The sequence below is a fragment of the Garra rufa genome, chromosome 24 (genome assembly GCF_049309525.1).
Source record: "Garra rufa chromosome 24, GarRuf1.0, whole genome shotgun sequence".
Classification (NCBI taxonomy): Eukaryota; Metazoa; Chordata; class Actinopteri; order Cypriniformes; family Cyprinidae; genus Garra; species Garra rufa.
Genome location: NC_133384.1, coordinates 37,210,189 through 37,221,509, shown reverse-complemented (window position 1 = coordinate 37,221,509; position 11,321 = coordinate 37,210,189). Strand labels below are relative to the sequence as shown.

Genomic DNA, 11,321 nt, shown 5'->3' with positions numbered 1-11,321 from the left:
CTTCTTGTCTTTAAAACCGAAAGTAAACGAGTTCACCTGAAGGCCGTAACTAGGGTTTGAAAATTGAGGTCCGAAGTAAGGTTGAGAAACACCGCTTTAATTAATGTTTTTTTGATGACTTAACGTTGACTAAAGAGCATGAGACGTCTTCCTGCTGGCCAGTAACGGTAACGTTATTTGTCATAGTAGCCTATTTCATTCTGTAACAAACAGATTTGTATTATGCTATTGTTTTTGATAGTGTTATACATTTCTTTCAGATATTAACGATGATCGCTGCGTTTGTCTTACCGATTGTGTTATCTTCCTGTCAGCAATTAAATTACAGATTGTCTAAAAGATTTTTTTTATGAATGTACAATGTTGCCGGATATTGCTACGAAAAACAAGCAATTACAAAAATAAAGAAAAAGATATCCGAAATAAGTTCAAATCTTGTGTTTTGTAAATAAGATTAATATATCAGTAACACTAACGTTCAACTTTCCACTTTATAAACGTCCCAAAGTGTCACAATAAATTGGAAAAATGAGTCAAAATACACGTATAATAGGTGGATCTGGCAACAAACGGAGGCTGCACACGCGCTCTCACTCAACGCGCTCTCAAGCCCCGTTCACTGCGCTACCTTCTCGCATCAACATGAATTGCAAACACTCATGTGATATGAGGTGGTTTAAACGGCTAAATAATCATTCAGAGAGCTTGGCATTTTATTTTTGAATATACAAAAATGACCGAGGTCCAGACCTCGGTGACCTCATAGCTGGCTACGGCATATTCCTTACCTAATATAGCCAATTATAGGCTATTTTCACTCAAACAAAACTCAAACTCCAGATAGTTATGCTTTTACATTTAATGCATAAAAGCAAAAGAAAACGTAATGCATAATTTTAACTACAAGTTTTAATTAGGCTACAATAACTTAAACCTAAACATACCTTTGCACATGAAACAGCCAGGTGCTTGGTAACCTTAAGCTCGTCGCATCAGAAAGGGCTCTGCTTATGTCTGCTTCGCGGGCATTTTACGGTGTATGCGTCACCGTCGCATTTGCGCACACAATTTGAATTCATGTTTTTGGTCTGCCAAATTGATATAATAAAGAGAACGATAAAAATACCGTTATTAACCGGTTAATTTGGAATTTCTGTTTCCGTTTCTGTTCAGAACGATTAAAATTGATTTTGTTTTCGTTTTTGTTTTTGTTCCTGTTCAATGTCAATTGTTTTCGGTTTTCGTTTTCGTTCCTTGAACCGGTTCAGAGCCCTGTCCAAAAGACACGGTTAATTGTTTCTTTTATATCACTTTATCTATTTGTGTCAATAGATTTCAATTACAATACATAATAGCATTTAAATACTATTTTCTTAAAATGAGTCTTAAAATGAATCTCCACTTCAGTAGCACTTACACACACCAAACTTAAAATTTTTATTCCTGTCTATATCCTGATGGTTTTTACAGAGGGATTTGATTATAATATATAATTTGCTTGATTATATACAAAAAAGTGCACGAATATATTGTTTTCTGTCTGTTCTAAATATTTTCTGAATTATGGAGTGACAAAATTCCGTCTGTAAAACCATTTGACTCTAATATGTCAAAAAAATTAAACAAGAATTTTGATACAGGCTTCATCCAGAGTTTAGATTTTTTTAATACTAGAAATGTATGCAAATTAGCACATATTTCATTAAATGATGCCTCATTTGCATATTTAAACCTAACATTTTAGAAAACCTGTAATACAATAAACGTTTGCAATTATCAATCAACTGGGTAAGTAAGGCGATAACTATTAGTTAATTTTTTACCCTATCACATGCAGTGTCTCGCCTTAAAATTAAAGTAGGTGATTTTTTTTTTACAGTTTAGATACTAAACTTAATAATAAACTATGCCATGATGTTTTGAGTGCAGAAATCTTACCTGTTTCAAATATGCATTATATTAAGTTTAATATATAAAAATATTAATTAAATAATATATAAAATATGAAGTATTTTGTCTATGTTAAAACCGCATAATCCAAATGCATGGATATTTTAGATGCATTTCAAATGCATAATCTTAAATTCAGGCCTGAATATTTTTTATGAAGTGAAGAACACTACTAACCTGGCAGAAGCGTGTAGGTGCAGGACAGACAGGTTTGATCAGATGCATTTCTCCAGCTTAAGCCCCACAGGTTACTGCAGCACTGCTCCAGCGCCATCAGAGACGAGTTATGAAGACCGGGAAACTCCTCACATGTCCATGTGGAGAAACACTGACCCCGGGCACCAACCCCTGCAGATATCATCATAAACGCATTATGTACATAAAAAAATATGAGCATATTCAACAACAATTTCAATGTCTGATATCATATAATGACTGAAAATCCTACTAATCCCACTATCCCATCTCACCCTGAGAGCAGTCATGTCCGGCCCAGCCTTCACAACACTGTCTGACCGTCCGGTTCACTGTCTCTGTCTCAATGTCTGGAGGTCTAAGAGGCAAAAACACTAGTGGTCAACATATGATGTGATCATAACATGCTTTAGTAAAAATAAGGGGTTAGTATCTGTCATTTATTTACACATTTGAATATAAACTGCATAGAAACTACCTTTACAACAATAACACATTTCGACAGCCTAAAATAAATTAATTCATCATATATTTCTAGTAATTCTGTTGACAAGTATGCACATGTTCAAACATGTACGTTTACAGAAACAAATTATAATAACTATATTAAAAATATATTAATATTAACAGATTTATATGACTTTTCCTACTTGTTTGTGATGATGGGATTTTTTTTATTTATTTTTTTTTTAAATATTAACACTGTTTTTTCATGCACCTGTCAAGTTTGAAATTTTGGGCTTTTTTGTTTCATAAAGTGTTTTTTTTTTTTTTCAGACTACTGGAAAGAAAACATCCAAAAGACACTGTTAGTGTTACATTTTTATTCCTGTCTATATTCTGAAGGTTTTTACAGAGGAAATTGTTCATATACAATTTGCTTAATTTTATACAACATTTTATTCCCCCCAAAATGGTAAAAAAAAACACACATTGTTTTCTGTCAGTTTTTTTCTGCATTATGGATGACAAAATGAGAGAGCCAAAATCCCCTCTGTAAAACATTTGACTTTAATATGTCAAAAAACTTTTGAAACTGACTAAATCCAGTGTTTAGATTTTTGTACTAGAAATGTATGCAAATTAGCGCATATTTCACTAAATAATGCTTCAATTACATACTTAAATGTAACATTTTTAGAAAACTTGTAAAACAAAAAATGTTTGCAATTATCAATGTAATCAATTAACTGGGTAAGTAAGGTGATAACCATTAGTAAAATTTTTTACCCTATTTTACTGCAGTGACCCACCGTAAATCACATAATTAATTTATAAATATGGAAATTTCACAGCAACTTTTTAATAACTTTACATAACTAGAAAAAAACATATAAAATATAAAACACAAGTATTTTGTCTAGTTATGTAAAGTCTAGTATTCACATCTTTAAAATTCCTTCATATATTCAGGTTTTTCCAACACAATAAGATTTAAAGTATTATAAGACTTAAAAATGTCTTCGTTCATCTTGCTTTTATGATGTATTACCTCATTTTAAAGCTTGTTTTGTCTTATTTTAAGTCAATTTAAATCATTCTGTTGAGAACCACCAGGTTACACCAAAAGAAGTCAGTTTAGCATCAAATAAAAGTACTTTTTTTTCTTTTTCAGTCTGTACAATCCTAATATTAACGCATATGTTTGACATATACATAGGAAATGTATCTGATCTGACAGAATAAGTGAGACACTGATGTTTTCCTCACTTGAATATGTAACAGGAGGCTTTAGGTCCCTGTCTCTTGTAATAACGCGCGATGCCGTCGTCTCCCCCGTATTCGTGACGCATTCGCTCCACATCCAGCCTCCAGCCCTGAGTGTTGAACTGATAGACGGTGGAACATTCCACCTCACGCTGAACACGGGGGGAGACCAACTTCTCCACCTTCTCCTCCACCACATGTTCACACCAGTGCCTGACGTAAAAATTCAAAGAGTTCATCAGTGACAAATGAGATTATATAATGCATTTTACAGTCTCTGTGCTAAAGTTACTTAGAATTAGGGGTTTGTTAAAATCACTAACCTTAAGAATAATAAACAAAGAGTACAATTTAAAAATGTCAAAACAAAATTTGTATTTTTTAATGTTCAGTTGTAGTAAAACATCTCACCCCATGACCACAACCAGATTGAATCCCAGTAGAGACACGAGCAGAATCTTCATTGCGCCTCTGAAGTGCTGAAGTTCTTCACCATCAAGTCAAGAAACTGCAATTAAAGAATGAAGTAAATTATTAGAGAATGAAATGTCAATTGAAAATAATTTAGATCTAAAAGATACAGTAAACTTAATTTATACTAGACAAAACGTAATAAAAATAAAAAATGTTCTTCACCTGCTTAAGCTTCTAGTTAGTTTGAAACTATTTTAAAAGACAATTTCAAATGTGCCTACATATTATAATTAGGGAAAATGTGGAAGATATCCAGTAAATTTCAGAAACATTCCAGAAATTTTGAAAAGTTTCCAAGATTTTTGGAAAGTTTCTGGAAATTCACCCCTAATTATAATTATTACAGTTTACGTATATATAAATTACAAAATGTATATAAAATCAATATATAAAACATAAATAAATACCTACATATACACACACTGTCACGCCAGGCCAGCAGAGGGAGCCCTTACCCCCACTGACTGTTGCTGCTCCCTCTGCTGCCTCTATGGTTACTTCCTGTTTATCAGACATAAAAGCCAGCTCATCACACACACACATCGCGAAGTATTGTTTTGCTCCAGCGGACTCTACCAAGCGTTTTCCTTTGCTCTCAGGTTTCCTAGTCTCCTTGTTGTTCCCTAGCCATAGTTCTGTTTTTGTTTTCCCAGTCTTAGTCTTAGTTTTCTAGTTTCTTGTTTTCATTTCATTGTTTCATTTGGACTGCCCACTTGGATTTTGACCCACGCTTGTTTATTGGATTACGCTATTGGATTATCTTCGCTGTTCATGTTTGCTGGTGTTTTCGACCCTGTCTGCCTGTCTACGATCATCAAAATAAAGCCTTGCATTTGGATCCTCACTCTTGGTCGTCCCGTTTGTAACAGAATACTTCGCCACACCCGGATCCAGCGGCTTTATCCACCAGCAGTTCACCATGAACCCAGCCACCCAGATTATCCGTCTCCGTCAAGGTGAGCGTCCCATTGAGGAGTACATTTTGGATTTTATTACACTGGCAAAGGCTACTTCAATGGATGAGGCCTGTTTAATGATATTTTTTCGTGGTGGACTTTCCGAGCCATTTGGTTCCCTGATGCCACTACACCAGCCTGGCTGGACCCTCCAGCAATACATTTATTTAGCACTGCAGTTGTTTGGCTCTCCGTTCACTATGGGTGTTTTAGAGGAGCTACAGCACAAGATGTCTGCCAGCTTAAAGCCTCAGCACAAGATGTCTGCTAACTCTGAGCCACAGCACAAGATGTCTGCTAGCCCCGAGCCTCAGCACAAGATGTCTGCTAGCCCAGAACCACAGCACAAGATGTTTGCTAGTCCTGAGCCACAGCACAAGATGTCTGCTAGCCCCGAGCCTCAGCACAAGATGTCTGCCAGCCCAGAGCCCCTTCAAAAGATGGCTGCCATCCCAAGACCCGTTCACAAAATGGCCGCCCATCCAGATCCTGTTCACAAGATGGCTGCTCTTCCAGACCCCGCTCACAAGATGGCTGCCTTTCCTGATCCTGTTCACAAGATGGCCGCCCTTCCTGATCCTGTTCACAAGATGGCCGCCCTTCCTGATCTTGTTCACAAGATGGCCGCTCTTCCAGACCCTGCTCACAAGATGGCCGCCTTTCCTGAGCCTGTTCACAAGATGGCTGCCACCCCCAAGCCTGTTCACAAGATGGCCGCCATCCCCGAACCTGATCACATGATGGCTGCTGTTCCTGAGCCAATTCCCAAGATGGCCGCCCTTCCCGAGTCTGTTCACAAGAAGGCCACCGTCCCAAAGCCCGTTCACAAGATGGCTCCCGTTCCTGAGTTCCTGGTCAAGATGGCCGCCACGCCAGAGCCTGCTGCAAAGATGGCCGCCACGCCAGAGCCTGCTGCAAAGATGGCCGCCACGCCAGAGCCCGCTGCAAAGATGGCCGCCACACCAGAGCTACCACACAAGATGGCCGCCTCGCCAGAGCCTGCACCCAAGATGGCCGCCATGCCAGAGCCTGCACCCAAGATGGCCGCCACGCCAGAGCCTGCACGTCAAGCCATAATCCTGATGCCAACGCCTGCTAATGCTACGTCAGCCAAGCCAGCGCCTGCTCACGCCACATCAGCCAAGCCAGCGCCTGCTAACACCACATCAGCCGAGCCAGCATCTGCTAACGCCACGTCAACCAAACCATCGCCTGTTAACGCCATGTCTGCTGCTCCGGTACAGTCAAGTCACGACACAGCTCCTGTTCTTGTCAAGTCAAGTCACATCATGGCTGCTGTCTCTGCAAGGTCAAGTCAAGTTACAGCTAATGCTCCTGTCAAGTCAAGTCAAGTTACAGCAGTTGTTCCTCCTGAGCCAAGTCAAGCAGCACTTCCTGAGCCAAGTCAAGCAGCACATCCTGAGTCAAGGCAAAACACCCCAACACTTCCAGAAGATAAGCAAGTTACCACAGCGCTTACAGCGTCACATCAAGACACAGCAGTACCACCTGAATCATGTCCAGCCGCCGCTGCCCCAGCAGAGCCAACTCAAGTCACAACCACTCCCTCAAAGCCATGTCAAGTCACAGCTGCTCCTGTCACGCCAAATCAAGTCACAGCTGCTCCTGTCACGCCAAGTCAAGTCACAGCTGCTCCTGTCACGCCAAGCCAAGCCACAGCTGTCCCTCTCACGCCAAATCAAGTCACTGCTGCTCTTGTCATGACGAGTCAGGTCATAGCTACTTCTTCACTGCCAAGTCACATCTCCCCTGAGCATCCAGAGCCTTCACTCCCAAGCCATGCAGAGCCAACGCTCCCAAGCCATGCAGAGCCAACGCTCCCAAGCCATGCAGAGCCAACGCTCCCAAGCCATGCAGAGCCAACGCTCCCAAGCCATGCAGAGCCAACGCTCCCAAGCCATGCAGAGCCAACGCTCCCAAGCCATGCAGAGCCAACGCTGCCAAGCCATGCAGAACCAACGCTCCCAAGTCACACAGAGCCAACGCTCCCAAGCCCCACGCCCAATGACCCGGAGGGCATTCCTCTGCCAACTGTGTTACCTGTTATGGCTATCGCCATTTTGAGTGTGTGGGCTGCACACTGCGCCCCAGTTGCCTCTTCGGCCCATGAGTCTGCCCACAAGTTTGTTCTGGAGACCTCATCTACAGGCATGTCCGCTGCGCCTATACCTCTTTCGGAGGTGGCGTACATAGCGGAACTTCACGCTCTGCCCGCTCCGCCAAGGCTTCACGCCCTGCCCGCTCCGCCAAGGCTTCACGCTCTGCCCGCTCCGCCAAGGCTTCACGCTCTGCCCGCTCCGCCAAGGCTTCACGCTCTGCCCGCTCCGCCAAGGCTTCACGCTCTGCCCGCTCCGCCAAGGCTTCACGCTCTGCCCGCTCCGCCAAGGCTTCACGCTCTGCCCGCTCCGCCAAGGCTTCACGCTCTGCCCGCTCCGCCAAGGCTTCACGCTCTGCCCGCTCAGCCAAGGCTTCACGCTCTGCCCGCATCGCCTGTGCTCCCTGCTCTGCCAGCACCGCCAGTGCTCCCTGCTCTGCCAGCACCGCCAGGGTTCCCTGCTATATCTGCTCCGCCAGGACTCCTTGCTCTACCTGCTCCGCCAAGGTTCCTTGCTCTGCCTGTTCCGCCAAGACTCCTTGCTCTGTCTGCTCCGCCAAGGTCCCTTGCTCTGTCTGCCCCGCCAAGACTCCCTGCTCTGCCTGCACCGCCTAGGTTCCCTGTCATCTCTGTCTTGGCGTCTGGGGCCGTTCCAGAAGTCTCTGTCTGCCCAGGAACTGCCACGAAAGTCGTTCCTGAAGTTCTCGTCTGCCTGGTCACGGCTATGGAGGCCACGTTCTCCCATGAACTCTCTACTTCTCTCCTTGCTCTGTCTGCCTCCTCTATCTCTGTTCTCCCCAGGTCCCAGTCCATAATGCGGCCTCCTGTTCCGCCCTGGAGGGCTTCTACGCCTCCTGTTCCGCCCTGGAGGGCCCCTGCGCCTCCTGTTCTGCCCTGGAGGGCTCCTGCGCCTCCTGTTCCGCCCTGGAGGGCTCCTGCGCCTCCTGATTCGCCCTGGAGGGCTCCTGCGCCTCCTGCTCCGCCCTGGAGGGCTCCTGCGCCTCCTGTTCCGCCCTGGAGGGCTTCTACGCCTCCTGTTCCGCCCTGGAGGGCTCCTGCGCCTCCTGATTCGCCCTGGAGGGCTCCTGTGCCTCCTGCTCCGCCCTGGAGGGCTCCTGCGCCTTCTGCTCCGCCCTGGAGGGTTCCTGCGCCTCCTGCTCCGCCCTGGAGGGCTCCTGCGCCTCCTGCTCTGCCCTGGAGGGCCGCTCCGCCTCCTGCTCCGCCCTGGAGGGTTCCTAAACCCCTTGCTCCGCCTTCGGCTCCGCCCTGGAGGGCTTCTACGCTTCCTGCTCTGCCCCGGAGGGTCGCTAAGCCTCCTGCTCCGCCCTGGAGGGCTCCTAAGACTCTTGCTCCACCTCAAAGGACTGCTCTGCCTCCAGCCCTGCCCTGGAGGGCTCCTGAATCTCCTGCCCTGCTCTGGAGGGCCTTTGCCCAACCTGTTCTGCCTCAGTCTCCTGGCCCCCCCACCGCTCCCCTGGACTGTTTCCTCCTGTTGTTTTTTGGAGCGTCTGGAAGCCGCTCCTTGGGGGGGGGCTATGTCACGCCAGGCCAGCAGAGGGAGCCCTTACCCCCACTGACTGTTGCTGCTCCCTCTGCTGCCTCTATGGTTACTTCCTGTTTATCAGACATAAAAGCCAGCTCATCACACACACACATCGCGAAGTATTGTTTTGCTCCAGCGGACTCTACCAAGCGTTTTCCTTTGCTCTCAGGTTTCCTAGTCTCCTTGTTGTTCCCTAGCCATAGTTCTGTTTTTGTTTTCCCAGTCTTAGTCTTAGTTTTCTAGTTTCTTGTTTTCATTTCATTGTTTCATTTGGACTGCCCACTTGGATTTTGACCCACGCTTGTTTATTGGATTACGCTATTGGATTATCTTCGCTGTTCATGTTTGCTGGTGTTTTCGACCCTGTCTGCCTGTCTACGATCATCAAAATAAAGCCTTGCATTTGGATCCTCACTCTTGGTCGTCCCGTTTGTAACACACACATATTAATGTATTTATTTATTCAAAGCTGTATATAAGTTATTTTCCAAAAAATGTATGTATATGTAGACAGAGAGAGTAAACTTTTCAACATTTTTTTTTTTTACATCAAATTATGAACTCGAGAAGAGCAAAATCACAAAATCATTCCTATATTTCCAACTGTGAAATTTGGGAAATTTTATGACTTGATTATTTACATTTTTTTTAATGGTACTTTTCATATTATTGCTGTAACATGTATTTAATTGGAAGACATTGATAACACTTTCCATTTAACATAAAATAAAAAAGGATACAGACCAGTTATGAAATAAAGTAATTAGTTACAAAAGCATGAGAAAAGTAAGTTTTTACCTGAGTCGTCAGTTTATTAGGAGCTCTGGAGCAAAACGTTGATGTTTTAGGATCTTCATAAAATGATTCCTTTGCCTTTATTTATTCCTGTATTGCTCTTTATGCTTTTTTGTTAGTCCAAAGCCATAAAACAGTAGATATGTCTCCGTATTCACGCTGTTCCACAGGTTGTTTGGACTTGTTGTGTGTTGTTCGGTAGGTTTTAAATGGAGAGGATGGACAGGCCCATGGCAGCAGGTGTAAGGCGTGTCATTGGTGGAAAGTCCGGTGGGTCACAGCTGTAGATGCATCCATTAGCTCACCGTTTGGTGACGCCAATGTTTAGCAGTACTCCGTCCCGACCGAGGAAGGGGGTCGTGAATTTAGCAGTAGATCCCTCTGATGGAGGGCTGTTTGTGCAAGTCTAATCCTATAAAGACTCACTTTGGTGGAAGGATTTCAGGGGCGTTTATTTAATAAAGTAAGTCAATAGGTGAGGACCAGGGGGCATGTAAACGCAACCAACATCACTGGACAAGAGCTTCAAAAGAGATTTGGGGGTGTCCAGATACAAACACAGCTGCCACCATCCAACATTTCCTAAAGTCAGAGAAGATTTCCTCTTCATTTTAAAACACGTGTCTCTTTAGGATGCTCTTTAATCATTGAAAACTGTGCATTCAGTGTGAAGAAGAAGAAGAAGAGTTTAAAGAGCAGCGTATGTCTTTTCATCCAAGATCCATGCAGTTTTGTGCTTGAATGTGTGGAAATGCATGTATGTCCTCTGACCTTTACGGGAGGTTTGTCTTTTTCCATGTTAAAATACTTCCTCCAATCACAGTAGAGTCACTGTTAGACTTCCTAAAGAAAGTAAACAAGAGAGTTTCAAACACTGATCTATTTGTTTGAGCAGCCTGATATAGAAACACTAGGTTTGCATTTTCATTTGTTAACATAAGTGGTACAGAGGTTCAAATCTTATGATTCCATCCAGTTTTTCTATTTATTAAGTTTTTCTATTTAAGATTTGTGTTTTCACCATCTAAAACCAAACAACACATAAACAAAGTAACCACTCAACGCCTATGGGAATGAATGAAAACTGAGACATATCTACTGCTTTATAAATATCAAAGAATAAAAGGAACTGCATTAGCGACTAATAAATTGTCCCTAGCAATAATTTTGATCAAACAATTAAAAATATGTATATGTAACCACTGTTGTTGTCATTTCGGCCGCAACGGTGTCATACCTTGATATTAACGTTAACTTACCTGAGAAGTTACACTGTTCAACATTCTTTCAAAATGTAGATATTTAAGCTACAAACTCGATTACAATGCGCAATGTTTCCATCTAACATGTATTTTAGATGCAGCTTTTCATATTATTGGGGTGTTTTCACTAGTTAGCAGTAAACCGGTTTATTTACCTCACCTGAATATGTTCATTGATATTCGTGTTGGATGTTTCGACGAGGAAAGCATTTGTCTTCGGAATGAAAATATGGATATTTCATTTGTAAACATTATATATTTCTTCACTTTTTTCAGTTAATGTCATAAAACAAGCGAGCTAAGCCAGTGCCATACAAACACGG

The 11,321-nt window shown here is 43.0% G+C and overlaps 1 protein-coding gene across 1 annotated transcript in view; it reads right to left on the bottom strand.

Moving 5' to 3' along the window:
- sspo (SCO-spondin) overlaps positions 1-4,316 on the bottom strand; it is a 119,187-nt gene extending 114,871 nt beyond the window's left edge. The window contains exons 1-4 of the mRNA XM_073830641.1: positions 4,264-4,316; positions 3,856-4,065; positions 2,421-2,503; positions 2,128-2,298 (exon numbers count right to left, since the gene is read on the bottom strand). Of these exons, the coding sequence (XP_073686742.1) occupies positions 2,128-2,298; positions 2,421-2,503; positions 3,856-4,065; positions 4,264-4,316 (517 nt within the window). The remainder of the gene's footprint in view (positions 1-2,127; positions 2,299-2,420; positions 2,504-3,855; positions 4,066-4,263) is intronic.
- Between the last annotated feature and the right edge of the window lie 7,005 nt (positions 4,317-11,321).